The sequence below is a fragment of the Chionomys nivalis genome, chromosome 23 (assembly GCF_950005125.1).
Source record: "Chionomys nivalis chromosome 23, mChiNiv1.1, whole genome shotgun sequence".
Classification (NCBI taxonomy): domain Eukaryota; kingdom Metazoa; phylum Chordata; class Mammalia; order Rodentia; family Cricetidae; genus Chionomys; species Chionomys nivalis.
In genome coordinates this window covers 25,377,036-25,401,856 of record NC_080108.1, presented here as the reverse complement: position 1 = coordinate 25,401,856, position 24,821 = coordinate 25,377,036, and the positions used below count along the sequence as shown (strand labels likewise).

Below are 24,821 nucleotides of genomic sequence, written 5' to 3'. Positions count from 1 at the left end.
TCTTCCTATAAGCAGTTCGGTTCTTGGTGCTCAGAACAAGACTGCTTACGCGTCCATAGTCCAGCCAGTGATGGGATGACATGAGGGCCATCTAATGCGTCAACAGAATACTGACCAAAGGAACTTGTGGAAGGGGTTGCTGGGCTACGCTTTAAGGGTACAGTCCGCTCTCCTGGGGAGGTCATGACACTGAGACAAATGGCCAAGTAGAGAGAAAGAGCGCGGGTGTTCACCTTCCTCCTTTTTATTCATTTCAAGGCCCCAGGCTATGGGACAAGAGCCACCCACTCTCAGGATGGGTCTTCCAACCTCAGTTAACCTGCTCTAGCTAATTCCTGATGGGCGTGCCCAGAGCCTTGCCACCTGAGTCATCCACGCTCCTATGCAGAGCCCCTTACCTGCCACCAAGAGCTCTCTAGGCAGCTTCCATGTGAGTCGGGGGAGCCGCTGAGCTTGTAGAGATGACACCCATGTCTGTCGCCAGTATCAGTCTACATGGTATCTCTTCAGGGGCGTCCTGGGTGCAAGGCTTTCTCTCTAGAGGACTAAGACCCTGAGAGAAATGTGAGCCATTTGTTTATGCTTCAACTTCATGCTTCTGTGGACCCTTTATTGTTCACTACTCCATGCCCCTGTGTTTTCTAAGTGCGAACAGAAGCAGTATGGTATATCACAAACCAGCTCCTCCGAGCTCAGGAACAAACTCGCTAGTGTCTCCTGCTCTGAAAAGGCAACAAGGGTAGGGGCTGGATGCAGAAGTGGATTCACAGGAGAAAGTAGCCCTAGATGTCCATGAATTTATGTAAGGCTAATGCGTATTTGAAGATAAGAGAAACCAATATAGTCATGGGTGGCTTCCATCTATTTAACCAGGGCTTTAACCTCTGGGCACTTTTGTGTTCTTTCCGCTGTCCCCTTAGCTGCTCTGACCTACAAATGCACACGAGACCAGTGGACAGTGTATTGCCGGGTCATCCGAGAGAAGAACCTCTGCCAAGACATGCGGTGGTACCAGCGCTGCTGCCAGACCTGTAGGGACTTCTATGCAAATAAGATACGCCAGCCACTCTCTCCGCCAAGCTCATGACATATAGCACGGTGCTTGCCCAGTGCTCCGACTCAAGATCTGAGGTCTGGCAGTTAGTGAGTGGAGAGCCCTCAGCCCACCCAAAAGCACACCAGCCCTGCAGCCAGGACCCCCAAAGCACTGCTCTGCGCCTGCAGTAAGGCTGCCTCGAGAATACAGTTGCATAGAGCTAGAGAGTGGACTTGACCTTACCATTCGTCCTGAACGTAATACACTGTTAACGGCCACTGGATGGCTTCCCAAGGAAAAACTACACAAGAGTCACAAAAGAATTTTAACTTCCAAGATCTTATGTACCTCAAAGGGGCTCCTCTGGCAGACAATTATTGAGAGGAGAGAGAGAGAGAGAAAGAGAGAGAGAGAGAGAGAGAGAGAGAGAGAGAGAGAGAGAGAGAGAGATTAAGCAAGAGTGTTTAGTGCTTCTGTCCTGGCTTTCCATTGACATTTGAATTCCTCTGGCTTGATGTCGCTTTGTGGAAATATCCTAGAAATAAGATTGGAAGAGGCTCTGACCTGGAAGCCAGCAATGCCCTGTTGACCAGCCTCAGCTACGGCTTCTCTGGGAGAGGGCTATGCTGCCTGAGTCTAAGGATCAAGACTTGGCCTCTGCCCACCTCAAAAACATAGTCTCAAAATTCTGAGCCTTGCCTTAGAAACCTTGCCCCTGAGAGCTTAAAATCTGAGTAGACCAACAAGAATACCAGTGCCATGTAACTCTGCAACCCACCTGTGTGGGGGGCATCCCCGAAGAGCTGGATTTGGGAAGCCATCTACTTTTCAGAGCTCAGAGGTATACCCCACAGGGAAAGAGGGGGGAACCTTTCCTCAAGGTGCTATGAAATGGGACAGGCGCACATGGTGCACAGGATACCGGTGTACCTGACGTAAAGGTGCCCTCAGCTCCCTCGGGGGTGTGCCAGCTCCCACCTGCCTCCAGGCATATCCACTCTAGCCAGTACTCAATAAGGCTTTGCACATTAAAAACACGCTCCATCTTGGCCCAGTAGCTTTCCATCGGTCTTTCTTCTGGAGTTAGGATGCCGCTCAGGATATCTGAGGACACACAGCAGTCAGTCCTGGGTTCTGCAGCATAAGAGTTGAACTTCAGTATCTGGGCACAAGGAAGGTGTGCCGGGAGGAACACCACCTGGCTGAAATTGCTGCCCGTTCATCGAGTCCTCTAACCCAGATCTCACACCTGGTACCCTTCTTCGAGGCTCACAGCTGTCTTCGCTGACCCATTCCGATGTGACCTGAACAGATGGAGAAGGTCCTCTCTTCTGTCCCCATGCCTTCACTCCCACCACAGAACTTTTCTATCTCCAGGAGCTCAGAGAAGTGATCAGACTGAGCTCTCTGAGAGCAGACCAGCTGGCAGTCTCCTGGATGCTGTGGCTGGCTAGGCTTGCTTCTCATCTTGACTGGGTTTCGTGGGTGCTCATGTTTGGAACTACCTTGAGGCCCGTCTTCTCCTGGTGTCTGATAGAAGCTCTTGGGCCGGTTTCTATGGGATCATCTCTAAGTGCTTTTTGATTTATTGGTGCTGTTTCTATTTTAACTTAGGTTTTTATTTTTTTTTGTTTGTTTGTTTTTTTGTTTATTTTTTTTACTAGCCCATCACAGAGACGTGGTAGGGGTGGCAGGGAATTTATTTGATTCCACTTGAATTGAAAAGGAGTGGTGTTAAACCTCCTTAGGTGCTCTGAGAGACTGTCAGGATGAAGTAACCCACTAGTCATCACCCCGATGCTGTGCTATACACTGCTCCCCAACTCATGTCTGCTCACCAGCAGACTCCCCATCTTGTTTCTAACACCCACAGATTCCAGGGAGTTTGGGGGGGTTGAGGGGAAGGTGCTGCCAATTTTCCCTCAGCCCAACATCTTGTTAATTTACCCAAAGACATTTATATTCTGGAGCCAGAAAGCAAAGAGATCGCCAGCATAGCCAGCTCAGGAAGCCACATAGTCCTCCTGGTGTGTCTGCAGAGGCCCACCTAGGCAGAGCAAGTGTGGGCACATCCCCGGAGGTACGCACTGTCCCTCATGCCCCACGGCCACCTGTCTGTCTCCCGAAGGAGCCCCACCGTTAATGTTAAGCCCTTCCGTGCTTCACACACGCTCACGCTTTCCGAGCAAACGCTGGCTGGTCACTTTGAGCTCCACCGTGACACTTCCATTCTGTTTCACCCAGAGCCACCAGAGGTCTGGGCTCACAGCGGTGATGCTTCTGTGTTAAACCCGCACTGTCACTCAAGTACTGTATCTTTGTGGTCACACAGATGTGTCACTAGCGTCTCACAATCTTATGGTGCTATTCATACCGGTGCAAGACAAACTGCTCGCAGCTGTCTGTGGCTCGCTAGATCAGCACAAGAAAGGAGCCTTGGTGGCAACCCCACCTTTGCTCTTTTTTTCATTTTAAAGTAAAATGTATATACTTCCCACTAGTTAACTTACACTCAGTACTGTGCCTGTGGGCTCTGTTCCGTTTTGTTTTACTTTTGGGTGCTGGTTATGAGAGACGACAAAAAAAAAAAAAAAAAAAAAAAAAAAAAAAAAAAGAGGATGCCATCGTACGTGAAAAATTCATCATTTCATTGGAAGCAATTGAACATGCGTAATAAAATGTTTTTCCACAATGGTGTTAAGCTCTCTGGAAAGTAAGACAAAAGCCAGTCCTCTGGGACTGATGGAGGGGGTGATGTCCTCCCCTGCTGCGGCAGTAGCCTGGTGCTCCTGAGACCTGGTTGTGGGGAACTGTGGCCACAGCGATCACTAGTAAATGCCACGCTGGTGGAGGCCTGTGTCTCCCCAAGGAAATGCGAATAAATCCTTCGGTCCCGGGCCTCCTCCCTGCCTGAGTATGCCAAGGTCTGGCAGTGCCAATGAGGTCCAGCCACCTCTCTCGTCTTCTGGAGTGAATGACAGTGCGTAGACACAAATCCTGTCCGCGCTCACTTCTCCCAACACCCTACCTCCAATCCCCCGCTCCTCTGCTGCCAGCCCTACCAGCGGCTCTGAGAGCATGGACAGAGTGCACGTACCATGTCTTCACAACTGGGACACCCATGTGGATCCTGCCTGGGTCTGCTTGGAGGCAAGTGTGTCACAGCTGGGGTGAGAGAGGAGCACTCCATCTCAAGAGGGAGAGAGATATCCCCCATTAAGGTTGGAAAAGCATCCAAAATGTGCACCAAAAAGCTTTCAAAGTCATTGCTCTGCCCCCCACGCCCTTCACTGGGTCTACCAACCCAATTTTCACTGCTATTGTAAATGCCCGAGGCAGGTAAAGAAAAATTTATTTTGGTCCGTGGTTCAATAGACCCAAGGTCAAGAGGTTACAGTTAATAATGGCTTCCCTGCCCCCAGAGACCTAAGGCAGCACGGAGCATCACCTGGTGAGATAAGGAACAGGTGTGTGTGTTTCCTCTGGCCTTCTTCCCTCTTCTGCCCCGTGACCTTATCTAATCCTGACCACCTCCCAGAGGCCCTAATGCCCAGAACACCACAGTCCTACCCTCTCAAAGCATTGCCTTTCTGACCTGAGGATTAGACTTACTTCTGCATGAGTTCAGGGACAAACCGTGCTTATACCCCAGCTCCAGAAAATGTGTAGATAGGGGTCACACTGGGGAGCATCCCTCACCTGCCCCTATCCTTGGGAGAACTTTCTCCTTCCTCAGAGCCGACTCATGGAGGGGTGAGGGTGGGTGGCAGAGATCTGAGCAAGGGATTTATCTGAACACTGAGTAGCCTTAGTGTTTCTGGTTCATTAGACAAAGCTGATATGGTCCCCCATTGGTGAGGATTTATTAGAACAGTCCAGAACACAGAAGAGCAGACAGCCTCCTGGGGCCCCACAGTTCTCTTCTGCAGATCAGCCTAGAAGAGCACACAACAGGAAGTACACACACAAGCCACAGGAACTTCAAGGAAGAAGTCAGGACCATAGGGGCTGTTGATTGATCGCAGGGACATAGACCACCAGGGACAGCAGGGACAGCAGTGTGAAGGGCCCCAGCAAAAAGCCTGCTTCCCCCCCTCCCCCAACCAGGCACAAATCTGGCTTTATCTGGTTCTACTTCTGAGAGTGAAGCAGTGCTCAACGTCCTCCAAGGCCACAGCTCTGCCCCCTGTGCTGTCTCCTTGGTGCCCTGCAGTCTCCACCCTGATTTTTGTTATTTTCCGATCAACAAACCTCTCCGCTGATGCAGTAGTCACAATCAGACCAAATCAGGCCAAATTAAAACATCCAGGTTTAACGGATGACAACACTCTCGGGTGCCCCCCACCCCGGGAAACACGGAGAGGGGGAACAGAGAACCAAAAGGCCACGGAAAACAGGGAGACCATGTGTTTATTCTCTGGGAGGCAGTTTAAATAGCCTGTGGGAGTGAGTGGTCTTGACCTTCCCTGGGGAGGGGTTGCCATTTGGTGGGCTTTCTCAGAGGTGGAGTTTGGACTGAGGCAACTCCCAGGGGAGCAAGCTTATGTCAGGAGCTAGGGTGAAGCCTCCAGCCAAACATTCCAGGCTTTTTTTGGATAAGGATGTTAGGGGCTGAGGTGACACTTTTTTTTTTTTTTTTTTTTTTTTTTTTTTTTTTTTTTTTTTTTTGGTTTTTCGAGACAGGGTTTCTCTGTGGTTTTGGAGCCTGTCCTGGAACTAGCTCTTGTAGACCAGGCTGATCTCAAACTCACAGAGATCCGCCTGCCTCTGCCTCCCGAGTGCTGGGATTAAAGGCGTGCGCCACCACCGCCCGGTCTGAGGTGACACTTTTAACTAAACATTTTTAGACTCCTTGTACATATGGATGCCAGGGGGCTGGGGTGAAGGCCCCAACCAAACAATCTTCATGCCCTGTTTCTGTCCTGACACTGGTTTTAATGGTCACCAATGGTTTTCCAGTGTCAGGTGGCTTAGATCAACTGAAGACCTCTAGCTCCCAAGGGCACTCTCCTGTGACTCCCCCTCCCCCTCCACAGCTCCCATCCCCCCCCCCCCCCCCCCCCCGCAGCCTGCAGCACCACATTCCCTACTTTCCCACTAGCTCTCTAAGTGATGGGGTAACTTTGGCATAGCTTAGGCTCAGCCTATAACTGCCTTTCACCCAGGCCCAACGCTGTAAGCATTTAGGGTATCTCTCCCAAATGAGCATCCTTAGTCCCTAGAGTTCCTGAACTTACAGACAATTTCCCAAGAGATGTAATCAGTCCCATAGGAAGCTCCAGGCCTGGGGTGTGCCAGTGCCAGAAGAAGAAATTCAGCTCATCCACCCTGTTGTTATAGGGCCTTCTATTAACTGGAGGGAACCATTACATTCTGTTACAGGGCCTTCCATTGGCTGGAGGTACCCGCCCATTTTATGAAGACAGTCCATTCTGCTCAATTGTCGGTTCCAACTGACTCACCCAGATATGTTTTAGCAGCCAGCTGGACATCTTCTGGCCAGGTAAAGTGACACATAAAATCATCATACATCGTGACATGTGAAGCTCCCATGCTCTGCCCCCTGGAGTCCCATCCAGTCTCAGCATCTGGTTCAGGCTCCAGCTCCTAGATCAAATCAGTTCATGCACATGCAGATGTGGCTCCTGCAGGCTGGTCCCGGGTACAACCCTTAAGTGCTTTCTCTGTATCTGTGAATACCCAAGAGAATGCTGTGACAGGCAAAGGCTCGCCAGCGCTGGGACAGGCGAAGGCTCGCCAGCGCTGGGACAGGCGAAGGCTCGCCAGCGCTGGGACAGGTGAAGGCTTACCAGTGCTGCGACAGGCAAAGGCTTACCAGTGCTGCGACAGGTGAAGGCTCGCCAACGCTGGGACAGGTGAAGGCTCGCCAGTAGAGGAAGTGTTCCACAGTCACTGCACAGTGGCTCTCAGGTCCCCTCTGGGCACCGGTTGTGGGCACCACTAGGCTTAGCCCTGCTACTAAGTATTGATTCTCTGCGGACCACCCTAGCACCCAGAGGACTCCACCTAGAAACTGAACTAGGCTCTTCCTTGTTCGTGCTAGACAAACACTCTACCACTGAACATCCCCGGCCCACGGACCTTTTGAAGATTTCAGGGCAGGCTGCCCTTGAACTCACACTGTAGCCCAGGCAGAGCTTGAACCTGTAATCCACCCCTTCTGCCTCAGCCTCCCGAGGAGCTGGATTACAGAAACCTGTGCCGCCAGATTTAGCTTTGTCATTTATTCTTGACAGCAGAAGCAGGATGCAGCACGGTGTGATATTCTATCCCGAAGTGTCCTGGGCCGTTGCTCTACTGCTGTGACTGGTGTCTGGCTTAGCCAGGCTCCCGTTCTGTGCTGGATGATGTATGTTCCTTACTGTAGCCACCCGTATAGCCTGCAACATCTTCCCATCTGGTCTGGTTATCGTCATGCCCTGGATGTGGTATAGCAATATGATTCCTCAGAGGTTCTATGCAGTGTTGGCTCTTTCAGAACATAGTGGGGAGCTGTGCCCCTCCTAAGTGCATAATCAGTGATCATCCTCCTTGTGTCTGAACCATGCTGATGGTGTTCCAACAAAGATCTTAAGCACCCAGAGCCATTCACTGGGGGGCTAATTTGTGATCAAAACTGTGGAAGTCCAGAGCCGGGGAGATGGCTTAGAGGGCAAAGGCCCTTACTGCTAAGACTGGTAACCTGCTTTCCATCCTGGTACCCACCTAGTGGAAAGACTGAACTGACTCCCCACGTTGTCCTCTGACGTCCATGTGTCATGCTTTGTCATGACATGTCATACACACACATGTCCCCCCACACATGTACAAATAAATGTAATTTTACAAGTTGTGGGAATCCACTGTCGTCAAACAGGATTCTTACACTGTTGAGGCCAAGATAGCCATTGCATACGAATGTGTTGGGAATCCCATGTCCCACCTCGTTCCTTACATCTTGAAGCAACACTAAAATATGCTATTCTTGGAGTTGGCATAGATAGGTCAGTAGGGGAGAAGATGCTTAGCATGCACACAGTGCTACGTTCTATCCTCAGCTCCAAATATAATATAATATATAATATAAAATATATTGACATTCTTATGACATTAAATGTCACAATTCTCTACTGTTCTTAGGGATAAGGAGGAGGTTTCACAGGCTTCCCCCTAGCCTGACACTATAATGGCTCTTTAGGACCAGGTCCATCCCTTCTAACTCTACATTCAGAGTCAAGGAGGCTTCATGAACCCACGTGAGCCACTAGGAACCAAAATGGTCCTGAAGCAACTCGATGCATTATCTGACTTTTAAAGGGGGACTATGGTGGTGCACTGGATTCTGGCTACAACGTGGATCCAGTATGCAGCAATAATCTTGACATCTGCGTTACCTTCCACAAGACAAATGGATGAAGATTCCTTTGTGGGAAAAGACTGGTACTGACAACTTTCTTAGCTTTCTTCCAGGAGCCCAACTTCACCTTTAGTCCATGGATTCTAAGCATGAAATCTGGCTGAGGGTGGAAATCAGAGAACATGTTATGACTTCTGTGGTCAGCTGTCCCTTCTATTTAATGTATAAAATTGAGTCAAACCCTCCTGAGCTCCCCACCATCTTGCCCTAACAGATGGATCTCTTAACTGTCTCTAGGGTTCTCTGAAGGCCAGGCCTTCCTCTTGATGCCCCTCTGACACCTCCACTCAGTTTAAAAATTACACCTCCCAGTTTCTCCCTGTTAAGAACTACTGTACAGGGCTGGAGAGATGGCTCAGTGGTTAAGAGCATTGCCTGCTCTTCCAAAGGTCCTGAGTTCAATTCCCAGCAACCACATGGTGGCTCACAACCATCTATAATGGGGTCTGGTGCCCTCTTCTGGCCTGCAGGCACACACGTAGACAGAATCTTGTATACATAATAAATAATAAATAAATAAATTTTAAAAAAAGAACTACTCTACAGGGGGCTGGAGAGATGGCTCAGAGGTTAAGAGCATTGCCTACTCTTCCAAAGGTCCTGAGTTCAATTCCCAGCAACCACATGGTGGCTCACAACCATCTATAATGGGGTCTGGTGCCCTCTTCTGGCCTGCAGGCATACACACAGACAGAATATTGTGTACATAATAAATAAATATTTAAAAAAAAAAAAAAGAACTACTGTACAGGAGCTACAGAGCTGGTTCAGCAGCTAAGAGCACTGACTTCTGTTCCAGAGGACCCTGGCTAGAGCCCAGCGCTCACACAGCTCACAGCAGCTCACAGCCATTTGTAACCCCAGCCTCAAGGGATCTGATGTTGTCTTCTGGCCTCATGGGCAGTGCATGAAAGTGGTGCAGTCACAGATGCAGGCGAAACACCTATACACTTAAAATACTAATAGCAGCCTCTATTGTGGTGGGTTCCTCCTAAGCTCATCTCTGTCACTTCCCTGGTCATTATGTTCAAAGAAATGTGGCCTGGCTAGATGTGGTGTGTGCACCTTCAATCCCAGAACCTTTCTGTTTGCTTGTTTGTTTGTTTGGTTGGTTGGTTGGTTGGTTTTTGGAGAGAGGCTTTCTCTGTAGCTTCAGAGCCTGGCCTGGGACTAGCTCTTGTAGACCAGGCTGGCCTTGAACTCACAGAGATCTGCCTGCTTCTCCCTCCTGAGTCCTGGGTAATCCCTGCACTTTTAAAGCAGAGGCGGGTGTATCTCTGAGTTCAAGGCCAGCCTGGTCTACACAGCAAGTCCCAAGACTGCTAGGGTTTATGTACAAAAACTCTGTCTCAAAACAAAACCCTTGACCCCAGTCCTCTAGCTATAGGCAACTTGATTCCATCTGCTGCCAAGGAAGCTGTCTGATGGCATTCCTCACTTCAATCCGTGATGAATCCATGGCAGCGCCTCTCATCTCATCCCTAATACTTAGCAAGAGCCATTATATCCTTGCCTGGTCATCTCTATTTCCTCACACCTTTCAAAAGACTTGAGCGAATGCACCACCAGGGAAGGTTTAGCCACTGCCCTCATAGAGGCCTCTGTCCTTCAGGGAGCCCTTGTATCCAGATGTTGCCACCCTAAATCCTGCTTACCAGGATTACACATGGCACCAACTACCTCCATTTAGGCCCCAAACTTTAGGGTCTCAACAGCCAGTCTCCGGATGGAGACTTCAGGGCTGGAGGTCCCCACCAGAACACCGCAATAGAGTGAGGCTCGGCATGGCCTTGAATGCACCACTGGCAGACACCGCTGGTTTGTCTCCAGATGTTTCTATCCAGTCTGCTCCTTTCTGTCTTTGCCACCACAGGCTCCTTGCTGTGGTGCTGCTGTAACTTCCGTCTTAATCACCTTAGGAAGGATAATTTATAAACAGCAGATGCTTATGGCCCGCAGTCCTGGGGCAAGGGAAGGAAGGCCAAGGTGAAGGTTCGAGTTCCCAGCATCAGCCAAGGGGTCCTCTGCTACACAGACAGTGGCTTCTAGCTTCACTTGATAAAAGAATAGATCAAACTCTCTTAGGCCTCTCTGTTAAAGATCCATGAGCCCTGTTCCTGAAGGCCTTACCTTCATGGCTCAATCTCCTCCTCCTAGAAGCCCCACCCCTTAACCCCACCAAGGATCATGTGTCAACACATGAAATCTGAGGGACTGCAAACATGAGCACATAGCCTTTCATGCTCCTCCCTGGTCCCTTTAAGACATTCTCCGTATCACAGCCAGGGTCTATTTGAAGAAAACTATACATACCTGTATCTATATAGATATATAGAAATATAGATCATAAAGCAAAGTACAGACCCTCCTCTTATCCAACCTCCTCCTAGCTTGCCCTCCTCCTGCTATCCTCCCTTCCCTCCCTGCATTTCCCACACACAGAGCACAGAGAGGCAAGCTCTGCTGTGCCCTGCAAGCCTTCACTCTCACCTCTGCCTTTGAGCCCAAGCAGATGTCCCGGCTGTTGGCAATGTTCCTCCCCAGCCCTGCAGTATTCCCCAAGGCTAATACACCTGCATCTGGCATTGCAACTCAAGTGTGACTCTTTGGATCGACACTCCCTGAGGAATCTCTTTAATGTGGCTTCCCAAGGCTGGCTGCCACCATCTTCAGCACCTGCCATAAACTCCAGGGGACATTAGAAAAGCAGGTCGCACGGGGACAGACATCATATCATGTCCCTCTTCTACGACACTGGGCCCCCAGTGTGCTGCAATGCATACATTAAATAAACACACTTGCCCTCTGCTAATTCCAATGTCTGTTGTTTATATTATTTGAAGATAAATTAAAGAATGTACCAGAAGATGTTTGTACAAGAGTAATGAAAATGTACTCTAAATTCACTAAGGTTTTTTTTTTTTTTTTTTTTTTTTTTTGGCTTACACTTTAAGTGATACAAATATTTGGACAACCAGCTTTAAGTCAATGAAAAAAAGATGTTTGCCATTTTTCAAATTCTCCCCCATGTTAGCCGCCTCTTGGCAAAACAGATAGGTGTTTCCAGATGGTTGCTGTGGCCATCAAAATTTTCTCTCTTCCTCGGTCAGGAGAACAAGAAACCTCGGTCAGGGAGACAAAGAAACCCTGTGGCTTGGTAAGGATCTTAGGTAGGCTCACCAATATGCCACCACTGGTTGCTTGGAAGACAAAAGCCAAGCACATGGCTTCACAGTGCTGTTGGGGCAGGCCACGTAACTGGCCAGGACCAAACATGACATGAGCCCCCTGTGGGATTTCCCAGAAGCAAGGCCACTCTCACACCTCTGGGCTCTGTCAACTCATCCCCTCCTCCCCTCAGGAAAAGACAGACTAGGGTTGCCTCAGCTACTCACTCCCCTTCCCCCCTACCCACTGTCTCTCAAGTGCTTGCTCTCTGTTGGTCTCTTTCTTGAGCCTTGCCATTCCCTGTCTCACTAACATCTCTCCCTCCTTCCCCTCCCTCTCCAGTTCAGGTGATCAAAGGCCCCTGACTAGACTTCATTGCAGATGCAAACCTGTCCACTAAAGGCTCATTCACTGGTCTCCAGGGAGTGGAGCACCTCTCGGGACGGTGTTCCTCCAGGCCTTTATGATGTCAAAAGCCCTTTTTAAAAAAGGCACTCTGCAGCTGCTTACCCAGGACCCTTGAAATCTCCCTGTGCCTTAGAAGTTTTAGAAGTCTCTGGGCACTCACTCCCAGCTTATAGCTGTGTGTGCCAATCACACGTTCAACTAAGGATGCCTCTCCTGCAACTGGCTTTCTTGCCACTGAGGTTAGTTTTTAACATGCCAGCTGATTGTCATAAAACAGCAATTCTGGAAGTCCTGTCCAAAGATTGTTATATATTAACACGTCGTTAAAATAGTATATTGCAAAGTCAACATACCATTATAACGGTTAGCCTGTCAAATGCTGACAGATTTTGAAAGCTCAGTGGAAACCAAATGCCATTTTATTAGAGAGGACTCAGGAAGAGGAAGAGCACGTGGACGTGGCAATGTTACAATGGAGTCGGTTTGATGTATTAATGGTCTTTGCTAATACTTTCTTTTGCAAAGCAAACAGATCATATACGCACATGTATTACGTCATAAATTTACAACTGTGTTCTGTATATATACCTCTGTACACACCTAGTGCATATGTGCAATGTACCACATGGTTGACATGGAATAATTTACTGTGATTATAGCCCTAGGATAATTTTACCAGGGTCCCAGCATCAACTGGGAAGCGATAATCACATGGCCAATCAAGAGGAGAGGCTCCCAGGAGAGCTGCAACACCCATCCGAAGATAAAAGTTATGGTATATAAAATTTATTGCCATCATGACTCATATTTTAACCATCCATTTTACAATGCAAATCAATAAACTTTTATTGAGCAGTGTAATAGGTTCAGGGTGGAGGGGTAAAAGATGAATAAGTCCCAGCCCCCATCCTGAGACAGTCATAACAATATGTTTATTGTGCCCTTCTCTGTCAAGTAAGAGGCTCTGTCCAAATGTGGAAAAATATTTAAGTCCATTCAAAACTAATAGGGCTGTTGGCTCCGAGTTCAGGATAAACAAAACTCTGCCCACGGAGAAATAGGATCTGCTGCCCTTCTGATCTAGCCCAGCAAGGCCAGTAAGTTTGACTGCCTCCCTCACAAGTGCCCTCAGACGAACTCTGCACCTCTGACATTGTTCTGGCCACACAACAACACTGCCAGTACTTCACAGACATGGTGACAGTCAGGCATGCTGAAGAACACACCCCGGCTTTTCTCTGAAGATCTATCGAGAGGTCATAAGAGATAGACACAACCTGTCTGCACGCAGCCAGGTGCACATCTGGGCTGTGCTTTCATGTAACTATTTTGGGGTGTTCAAAGAGATAAAGGGTAACACACATTTTAAAAGAACAGGAAATCGGGGAAAAGATCAAGGAGATAAGAAAAAGATCCAGCAAGAAAAGTCAGAATTGACAAGCAAAGTCAGTAAAATGCAAAAATCAAAGCAGCGGATGAAATCTAGGACTAAAGGAATCAAACAGAGGATTCACGAATTGAAAGATAATAGTGAAGGATTTTACCCAGAGAACGGTACAAAGGGACAGATGAATTTTAAAAAATGAAAGTGCGGATGAGAAAGAGCGAAGATATTTTGAAACTTGTCAACTTCTGTCTAATGGTCACTCCAGAGAGCAGAGTAAAGGAAAGGGCAGAGGAGTTGTTTGAAGACAGGATGGCTGAGGATGTCGGAGAGCCAAAGACATGAGTCCTCAAATGGCTCTGCAGACAAAGCAGCTCCCCCGCTGGGTGAGGGGAGCATGTCCAGTCCCTAGGGGAAGTCTGAAGCTGAGTGCAGAACTAAATGTTATTCAAACTGTTTCCTATTCCCGCATATATGCTAATCTATGATTAAGGGTAATTTTAAATTAGACACAGTAAGAAAATAGCAATAAGAATAGAATAATTATAATACTCTTTCAACCTTAGCATATAATTTTTTCCACAATTGAGAATACGTTTATTCAAAGAAAGTCCTTTTTGGTTCCTCTTTGGCATATCTGAATTGCTGACAACACTCTGGCTTTGTTTGGGGGACCAGTAAATAAAGGTGACCTCGACACAAATATATCAGCCAACCATAGACATCTAAAAGCCGAGAGGGCCATTAAGTGATCAATGGGTAGCTAGCATACACAGTATGGATGCGCCGAAGGGATGGCTCCCATCCTAAGCAAAGCGGAGTTGTATACTGTGGAGGTTTTATCATGCTACATATAACAGAACACAACTTAGACCATATGAGTTGTTTGTTTCTAGAATTAATAACTTTTGGACTATAGATCTATTGAAAGCACAAACATGGATAAAGGGACCTACAGCTACAGTAAAAAAAAATAAACAGGTAAATCCACACGCTACACATCATAGTGACGCTTCAGAGACTAAGAGCAAAGAGAACACTTTGATGTTGCTGAGGAAAGACACTACCCCCAAGAAATCACAGAGGTACACAAAGGAGCATCTCTCAAATGCTGAGAGGCCACCCTGGCTTCCGTCCACCTCACCTTCAGTCATCCCACAGACCTACTTGGGTATGGCTAACTTCTTCTTTCAGAGGCCTCCACAAGTGACAGGCTTCTTCAACTGAATTTGTTCTTGATCGTTTTACACACGTGTATCGTGTCTTCTGATCATTCCCCTCCCCCCACTAATGTCTTCGTCCTCCCTACAAGTTCCCTTCCCACAGCCGTCTTGTTTTGTTCTGTGACCAACTGAAGTGGAGCAGCTTATGTGGCCCTGGGTTTGGAGCCATCCGCTGCAACAGTGGTTCTCAACCTGTGGGTCCCATCCCCCTCTGGGGGTTGACCGGCCTTTTCACAAGGGTCACATATCAGATATACTGCATATCAGATATTTACATTACAATTCATGACAGTAGGAAGAAGCAATGAAATAACTTTATGGTTGGGGAATCACCACAACATGAGGAACTGTATTCAAGGGTTTCAGCGATAAGAAAGTTGAGAAGCGCTGCCCTAGAAGCTGGTGAGCTCACTAGTGAATATATACCTGCTGAGGGAACGCCTTCAGCCAATTACCTTTAAGATGCCAGCCCACCTGGGCGTGGTCACATGTTCTATATGTACAGATGTTACCGTGCGGCACTGCCCGTTGGTTGCTGGATTCTGTTCCTTGTTCCCCACTCATGCAGAGGACTACTGATCTGTGTGAGTCTACCCGTAAATTAGAAAATCTTTATTATACTCCATTCTGGGCTAGTGTGAGACTATTTTAATCAACAACACATACCAGAAGACAATGACGACCCCTCCCCCAGAATCTATCGGTAGCAATGAGGGGCAGGGTCCTGCAGTCCCCTCGTTTAGCCATGATTGTCCATTGATAACCTCGTCGTCACAGTGCAGGCAACTGCAGCTCTGGGGAGATCATGATTTCTGCCACAAGATGGCATCTCACAGCCCCTCTCCTCCTCTTTACAATGTTCCCTGAGGTGGTCTCATTTCTTAGGCTCTGCACCTCATACTGCGTCCATTCCATGGTGGTCAGGCTATCTCCTTGTGGGACAGTTTAAATATACTTCTGAGTGTCCCCCAAGGGATCGTGAGTTGGAACTTTGCTCTTCAGTGTGATGTTGTTGGGTAGATCCATAGAGGAGGCGCCTAGACGTACTTAGGACATGGGAGCACCAATCTCAGAAGGAACTGATGTAGTTCTCATAGGACCCTGGTCAGTCCCCTCAAGACAAGTATGTTAGAACAGCTATCTCCTTGTTTTCTGGATTCCAGTGGTTTCTTTCCCTCATATATATTAAAGCCACGATACTGTCAACCATATAGCACAGCCTAGGAGAACCTAAACAGAGCTCAGATGACTCCGGTATCATGATCTTGAATCCTCAAAACTGAGAGCTACCAAACTGTCCTCCTATAGAAAATGACCAGTTCAGTCCTTGAGGCCATGGATTCTTTTGGATTTCCCTTGGCTTCCTGGGGCACAGTCTACTTGTGGTAGGCTGGGTGGATGAATAAGAGAACCATGGCTTCAGGGAGAGGCGGGGAGCATCTTTCATCTGTGACAATGTGAGTTTTTCTTTCTTTCTTTTTTTTTTTTCAATGTGAGTTTTTCTGTTGAAGGGAGCCGAGAGCACTGGTCTCGCTACTTCCAGGTGGGATGCTGCTCCTCTCTGCTATCGTAAGGACACGAGGCATTGCAGCCTTGCACGCCTCTTCAGTCTGGCCCTTCAGCAAGGCTGCAGCTTGCCACCAGCACTGCTACTGAAAGCACTGCTAGTCCTTGCAGATTCCAATGTGTTCAGTGTCAATCTTTGGGATATGATAGGATCAAAGACGGTTAAAACCAGCAAGCCTTGGCCCTGTTGTAGATTTGGTTTCTTGTTCATCTCTGTCCCTCTTTTTTGTCTTGTTTAATAGTTCCTCTCTGGCCAGCATAAGCCGGGGTCATTCCCTGCCATGCCACATCATTGCATCTGGCAAAAGCCTTCAAGTAACTTCGGATGCAATACTTGCAGCTCCTGTGGGCCAGAGAATCACATATGATCTGCTTTCACGTCCATACAAAGTGGCTCTTTCAGAAGAGTGTCATCATTTCCAAGCAGAGAAAAATTGCCCTCCCGTGCCTTGAATACAATCATGAATCCTTTGCAGTCATCAGTGTTCTGTGCTGAGGTCCCAAGCACACCCCTGCCCACAGTAGCCTCCAGGTGGCTGCTCCCATGCTCCAGAGCTCTCTGGAGGAGACCATAGGTGTGGCCAGCTCAAGGCACCATGTTGCCACTGGGAAGGGACATGAGGACCATGCCTATCCACACAGGCCCACCAAGAACAAGAAGCCAGAGCCCAGTGCAGAGCAACACCCTGGGCAGGCCAGGAGATCTGTTGCGGATGCCTCACCAGAGCCAACCCCTGCTTATCCAGGGAACAATTCCACTTTCAAATGCAAAGCAGCCCACTTAGAGTCTCTCCTCCCAAACCTCCATTATCCATCTGCCTTACTCACTTCTATAGCAGGTGCCAACCAGCCTGCAGAGCCCCTGTACCCAGGGCTGCTGAGGTTACCGCAGAAGCCCAGCCTGCTTACCGGATTCCCTGGATCACCTGTCCCTTCCCAGGCTCTTATGCACATTGCGCTCCTGCCCTCACTGCCTCTTGATAGAGTCCTCCAGTGTTGACATGCACAGACCCCGACAGAAAGTCCTCTGTTTGGGGACTGTAACACACTGCCCTCTCCATGGTAGTTGTCTCCTGTCCAGCCTCGACTTTTCTGTGACTGCACTATTCTAAAGCAAGAGGCAAAGCGCGGGCTGATCAAGACTCTCCGAAGGGCTGAAGACAGGATCACAGGCAGACACCTATACCTATTTGGTTCTCCCACGAGAGGGGAGCAGATGGATCATTAGGTTTTGTCTAAGCGAGGGGTCAGCGACCAGCTCACACCCTTCCCCACTCAGCAGCCCAGCCTTCTGCGACTATGCTCCTCAGTTAGAAAGTGAGGCTGCTTTTTCCTGGCTCTCCTCTGAAAGACAAAACACTAAAATCAAACACTAAAATATTTATCCCTCTTGTCTCATAGTCATGTACACTTCCTGAGGTCTTCAGCACCTCTCTCTCTCCACCCTGGACCCAGATTTGTGTAAGACCACAGTACATATAACTTACCAGGACTCCAGTTGTCCTCCAGAGGCCTCATAGAATTCTGGCGTACCATATTTGAGACCTGACGCCAATGTGGGAATGAAAACACCTAAAAATGAGATCCCATTTAGCTTTGAGTAATCAGTCTCCCTGAATGATCCAGAAGCATTCATCACTGTATGGAGTGGGTACGCCCCCCTCAATCAACAGGGAAAGCTGAAGAGGGTGTGGCGGCATGGGGGCGGGGGTGGAGTTCTCTGTCCACATGACAGCTCTCAGGGGCAGGGCTCAAAGAGCTTGCCACTCACTCTGCGTCACAGAGTCCGTGAGAATCTCACAGAGGGCAACTTGAAAGAGAAGGATGGGCAAGCAGAAGGGAGAAAAAGCCATTCTGCAATAAAGGTGAGAGCCTGCAAGGCAGTGAGGGTGGGGGAAGTTGTTAGCTCATGAGAGCTGAGTTACGGAATGACGTAGGTAGAACCAGAGCGCCGTACTTCCGGTTTGGGCCCAAGAATTCTCCACCACGCTTGGTGCAAATACGGGGCTCAGCAATGTATCCTGGATGAATGAATGAGTTTAAGAGGCCACAGTTTGCAAAAACCCAGGACCCAGAAGGCCAGGCCAACAGCATTCTGCCTGGGAGAAGGCTAACTGGGCTCCAGGCGCGAAAGGACACCTAATTGGGTCTTGCCGCTCCCGCAGAGACCACAGCCAAGATAACCAGGGGTGTTTTAGGGCTAAGCTGGATGAGCCGGTTAAGTCTTGCTTTTTAAAATAAATAGTTTGTACTGTTTGTGCCCCAAGGACAAAATACAAAATATGCTTCATGGAGCCTGCCTTATTATCCTTGCAGCATACATATGCAAGGCATTAGCCAACAAACTCCCCCACCGGGCTTGTTTAGAGAATACAGGCGCTTGCCAAGGTCACACAGCACATCCACCCGGGGTGATGCTGAAGCAGCAGTGACCCTCAGCCCACAGCCTCGACTGTGCCTCTCCCTGATTCATTTCCTCCTGCTTCAGCCAAGGACCGAGGCCAACCCACCCAACCACGGGCTGCACTGTCTCCGACTCTGAAGCCTACGATAGGTCTTCTCTTCTAGGACATCGAGATGCTGTCCCTCTCTGGGGACTAAAGCTAGTTCACAGCAGTGTGACTCTGTCTCTGGTGATTGCCACCTTGGGGGCCAAGTCGGAAAAGGAGATGCTCATGCATGCCTAGGAGAAGGGTAAGGACACAGCCGTCAAATCTGGATGTCGCCTGCCCTCCCCCGTGGGGAACAGTTGAGTGGTAGCATTTCCCACCATGGGCATAAAGCTTCCCTTACCGAGTGTACCTTCTTCCCCTCAAGGCCTCGGCATCGGTCTCCCGACACGCGAAAGCAGGGCCTCTATTCCACTCAACAATTTCAGTATTTATTGAGTTTTTCATATCTGTCGATATCAGGGTTTGGTGAGCAGGCCTAAAGGCAGAGGTTCCAGAACAAGGAACCGCCAGAGACATGTGATTACAGCAAAAGCAGTGGTGGTCTACTAAGAAACACTCTTCTGAGGAAGGAGCTGGCCGCAGCCAAGATGGTTTCATAGCTCAAAGGGCCCTGCTATGCAAAAGGCATGTCTTTATGTTCTCATTTGTACAACGTGAGGTTTCTCACACACACGTTCGTTCACGTGTCATTGTACCTACAACATGTCTCCTTAGCATTTTAAGTCTTGACCTACCAGTGTGTGTTTTGGGACGAATGAACCATGGGTCACCTGCAGGCACCCTGGAGTACCTCAGTGCTGCTCCAGTGGAAACTGAGTTGTCTTTAACTGGGCAACTCAGTCTTCCCCTTTGACAACTTGTCCCTTTTGTGTTAACTAAGGTCTTTGTTCTCTCCTAGGACCTCACCCCTCCCCCATCCTCTTGCCTCACCAGATGCCAGGCGCTCTCCAGGTTACCATCTGTGTGGTAACTTCTGCCAGAACAGAGTCTGAACACTGTGCGAAGCGCTTTAGACACCAAGGAACACTCTGGTAAATACACACAAACTTACAGCCTGGTGATGTGGGATGCCCCTCTGTATGCTGTGACTGTTTTATTACCGTTGATTAATAAAGAAGTTGCTTTGACCTGTGGCAGGGCATAATATAGCTAGGCTGGAATACAGGGGAAAAGAAGGCGGAGTTGAGGGAGATGCCAGCAGCTGCTGGAGGAGCAAGATGTGAGGTAACAAGCCACGAGCCTCATGGTAGAATATAAACTAATAGAAATGGGTTCATTTCAGTTTAAGAGCTAGTTAATAATAAGCCTGAGCTAATAGATCAAACAGTATGTAATTAATATTAAGCCTCTGAGTGGTTATTTTAAAAGCAGCTACAGGACCAGGTGGGATGAGAAACCTCCAGTCTGCCACTTGTGTACCACAGAGGCTCTATGCAATTCAGTTTAGGAAGACCGTTAATCATAGCCAGAGAGACTGAATTCTAGATGTGAGTCTCTACCTACCAGAAAATGGAAGCTTGGCTTCACCTCAAGGTGACAACTACCACAGGCCTGAGATACTAGCAGTCCAGATTGTCAAGCCAAGTCTCAGACCAAAACCTCTCACCCACTTTGGGTTTAAGAGAGCTAGGCTCAGGTGATTAGAGCAGGGTTCCTCTGGGAAGAGCTGAGACATGCCAATACTAGTCAGGCCAAGATCTGTGGAGCACACACCTGAGACTAGAAAAGTCCTCAGTCTACTCTTGATGCCACAAGAAGAAGTAACAGAATGGGTGGCTCAAGTGACAGAGTCACCCTTCTGAAGTCTGGCAGGATTTGGTTCCTAGCTCAGGTTCTTTCAGACTTCTCTGTGGCTGCTGTCCTGACCTGCTCTCTCTTCTGAAAGAGGGAAGGGAAGAAGCTCTGCTATCACTTTTCATAAGGACACTAATCACATAGGACCAGGGTCTCACCCTTGTGACTTGTTTAATGTTTATTTACCTCTTTATATGCTTCTATTTCCAAACACACATTGGAGGTTAGGGTTTCAACATACATCTCTGAGAGGGATGCTAGTCAGCCATCCTTGCTAGGCAGACTAGCTACTCTGATAGCAGAGCAAAAGAGAGGCCATTTTGCCAGAATAAGCCTACATTTCTAGGGCATATCAGGACTTAAGAGTGGGCCACACATGAGAATGTGCTTGTGTCCATGGCCTGCTGTGTGCTCAGTAGGACAGTGTGGTGGGGGTACCACAATCAGGTCCTGCCAGCTGTGCCAAAGAGCATCCCAGCAGCTGAGGAAGATGCACCATTACATGGGAGGGAAGTGTATTTCCCATATAACCCTATAAGTTGAGATCCCTATAGATGATGGGGAGATAGAGATTTGTTGGAGGGAGGGCCGCTTGTTGGTTCCTGGCTGCTCAACCCCGAAATAATAACACAGAAACCATTTTATTTAAATCACTACTTGGCCCATTAGCTCTAGCTTTTTATTTGTTAACTCTTACATCTTAATTTAACCCATCTCCATTAATCTGTGCACCACCACAAGGTCGTGGCCTACCAGCAAAGTTTCAGCACATCTGTCTCCGACAGCAGCTCCATGGCTTCTTCTTACTCCGCCTTCCTTCTTCCAGCCTAGCTGGAAGTTTTAGTTTTTCCCGCCTAGATCTGTTGTACCCTGCTATAGGTCCAAAGCAGTCCTTTATTAACCAATGGTATTCACAGCATACAGAGGGGAATCCCACATCAGGGTTTATCACCAAATAACCCATGAAAGTGCTCTAGAAGCAAAGTCAACACCTGCAAGGCCCACAGAATGCTTATATACTCGATGGCCACAGCAGTGCAGTTATTCCTAAGAGTCCATGGGCCTTGGTTCTGAGAATTCCAAGGCTATTTATTCAGATGTTCAAGCCCCACATGTAAATTGGCATAGTATTTGTACAAAATCTATGCTATCCTTCTCTTACTTTAAGTTCTTTCCAGATGACTTATAATACCCAATACAATGTAAATGCTGTGTACACAGCTGATGATATGTACGGTTTAAGAATGATGACAAGGAAACAGTCTGCACATAGTCACTATGGATACGATGTTTTCTTCCAAATATTGTCAATCTGCAGTTGCCTGAATCTGCAGGCGAGGAACCCATGGACACGGGACCAGCTGCCCTTGGGTAGGTGTTTTCCTCCTCCTCCTCTTCCTTATCCACCTATACTTTCTCCAAGTTGATGGAAGAGGAATTCCCAGTGGGGAAAGCCCTAAGACCATTATTCCTGTGGGCAGGAGGAGGGGCAGAATCAACGTTCAGTGAAATTCAGAATTGGACTGTGACATGGAAATAGATGTTTTTATTGCCGAATTGGGGCCATATTTTGCAACTAAAATTGACTTGACAAAGTAGCTGGAGAACTATTTTTATTATCTAGGAGAGTCCAGAAAATTCTTGGGGCCAAAGTTTTCATGGAGGAGCAGAGGAGGAGCCAGGCTCCCTGAAAGGCTTTATGACAGCAGTGAGAAGGCAGCAAGAACACGCTCCCTGGGACACCTTGACCCTGGGGCTGGTGTATCTTATGTGCTGCAGGTACATGGAGCACAGCTTTCTTGTAGAGTAGGGGTGATACAGCCTACCACGAAAGGCTACTCTGAAATATTTGACTGCATATTAGTGACCGTAAAATCCTAGGGCAGTGCCTGGTACGCACAGCTCAAAGACATGAGAGCATTGCTGTTGTTGTGTGTGATAGCGATGGTAACCGGGAAGATGGTGTTGGAGAACCAATGGAAGCCAGAAGTCTCTGTAGCTCCAGGATTGCTGTGTGTCCTGGCCTCCAAAGCTGACTTTCCTCCTTAAGTCAGCCTGCAATACTAACAGAACTTTAAGGAAGTCCCAAGCTGCTAGGAAACGCGGCCTCCCTTCTCAGCCTAATGCAACTTTTGGATTTTATGTGGAAATCTTAGACCTCTGCTTCTCATTTGGTCTCTATTTGGAGCTTTGAAAATATAAAATGTGCTGGTGTATGACTTCTCCCCAGACTCTCACTGAATACTAAGTACTGTTTTCCAGAAAACTCAGCATCTGGACAGCTATCTAGCCCCTGGGATCACCCATGGAGTTGGACTAATACCAAAGACTGGTTACCACAATACATCATCTACTCTTGAATATCATTAAAGCAAACTTGGTTCTGAGAAACCTTAAACCTTCAGTCTTTGGCTCACTCCTGTCTTTTCTCAGGATTATAGAACCTGATTAATGGTGACACCATGCCACTAAGAGTTATGTATGGCTCAAAACTCTAATTCACAATTGATGAGTCTTTAACAATGGCCCTGGATAGTGTGGTGTTAATGGCTAGCCCTGGTGGTCTACTTCTACCAGAAGCCCATTACTAAATCTACCTGGTGTTTTACAGCCTCTCCATTGGAGCCTGGGGTCTGCTCACTGGGACAAGAGCTTTATTTCACTGTTACTAACTATGTGCAATTGGTTAGAGACAAGTAGACATTCTAGAAGTTACCGCTTCACCCTCCTGGAGATAAGACAGGGAATGTGACATTTCTAGCGTCATTTGCTTCCACAAGGGTCATCTTCCTATAGTTTTGGAGAGACGACAACCTGTGACCAGGAACCCTGGAAGGCAGCCAAAGCCAGTGGCTGTGTGGGATGGAGCGACACTCTTACAAGTCTGCAGGAGGAGGTGAAAGAGCATTTGAAACTATGGGGAATGAAGACACTGAGGAGCAATGAAAAGGAAGGCGTGGAAGCAAGGTAGCAAAGATGTGTGAATTGACGCAAAGAAATATTCAGCCCTAATCACTCTGGAGGGGAGTGTAAAGGACTACAGTCAGTTTTACTCACTCTTTTTCTCATTGGATTTTACATTTTTATAATTTTAAGATTGTATTATAATTACTTCATTTCATCCTTCTCTCTCCTCCTTCCAACCTATCTTGCTCTCGTTCTGTCGACGTGAGACATTGCTCCTGGCAGCACCGATCTATTCTTGAGAGAATGTTGAGCACCAAAGATACTCCACTTGGAGCTTGTTTTCTTCTTGGCACTTCCTGCTTACTCAAGTAATATTATTTCCCTTCGTGGGTCTTTGATGGGGTTGAAGACTAGATAGTCGTCACGATTTTCCTCTCATGACTTTGGCCAAGTTATTTATAGTACAAGACTTAGACTCCTTAGGATAGGATAATTATCGAAACATTTATCACATGTCTCTTGCTTGATATTGCTTATGCTGGCTGTAATTCTAATTTTTATACTTGATATTTGCTCTTATTATTGTATTAGGCTTAGAACTCTCTTATTTAAACAAAAAGGGGGCTGTGCTGTAGGAAATCCTTCAGTCAGTAGCCTTTAAGTTACCCACCCACTAGGGTGTGGCCTCTTATACTATAAATGCCAATGTAAAGTGAGTGTGTCCTCTCTGTCTCTTCTGGCTGCTGGATTCAGTTGCTGTTCCCCATTTGAGCAGAGGACTGTGATCTGTGAGTCTACCCCTAAATAAGCCTTTATTATATATACTCAATTCTGAGCTAGTTTGCAACAAACAAAAGGGTGTCTCCAAGATGGACATCTAATGAGACAGCATGTAAAATGTACATGTGTGGTATATGTGCAACACCAAAGGGATTCGTTTCCGTGTATTGTATTGTATAAGTCCATTGGCTTATCTGTTTTTTATAGCAGTAACATATTTTGGTTATGGTATGTTTTCAGCATATTTTGAAGTCAAGAAGTGTGATGCCTCTAGCTTTATTTACTTTACTTAATACCGACCAAAAGAACCTGGATTTAAATTGCAAAAGGGGCCCCAGTAGTCACCTCTCAAAAGTACGCGTAAAAAAAATGTACTTTAATCCCAGCACTTGGGAGGCAGAGATAGGTGGATCTCTATTAGTTAGGAGTCATGCACATACATACTCTCTCTCTCTCTCTCTCTCTCTCTCTCTCTCTCTCTCTCTCTCTCTCTCATACACACACACACACATTCACGGAAGGAAGGAAGGAAGGAAGGAAGGAAGGAAGGAAGGAAGGAAGGAAGGAAGGAAGGAAGGAAGGAAGGAAAGAAAGAAACCACAAATCAAAAATGACAGTGTAATGTCTCTTGCCCTTGTTACTATAACAGGTATCAAAAATATGAAAGCTAAGTTTATAAGATGAT

At 47.6% G+C, this 24,821-nt stretch overlaps 1 protein-coding gene across 1 annotated transcript in view; it reads left to right on the top strand.

Moving 5' to 3' along the window:
• Adamts17 (ADAM metallopeptidase with thrombospondin type 1 motif 17) overlaps positions 1 to 3,526 on the top strand; it is a 300,342-nt gene extending 296,816 nt beyond the window's left edge. The window contains exon 23 of the mRNA XM_057756616.1: positions 921 to 3,526. Within this exon, the coding sequence (XP_057612599.1) occupies positions 921 to 1,087 (167 nt within the window). The 3' untranslated portion in view covers positions 1,088 to 3,526. The remainder of the gene's footprint in view (positions 1 to 920) is intronic.
• Positions 3,527 to 24,821: the final 21,295 nt, after the last annotated feature.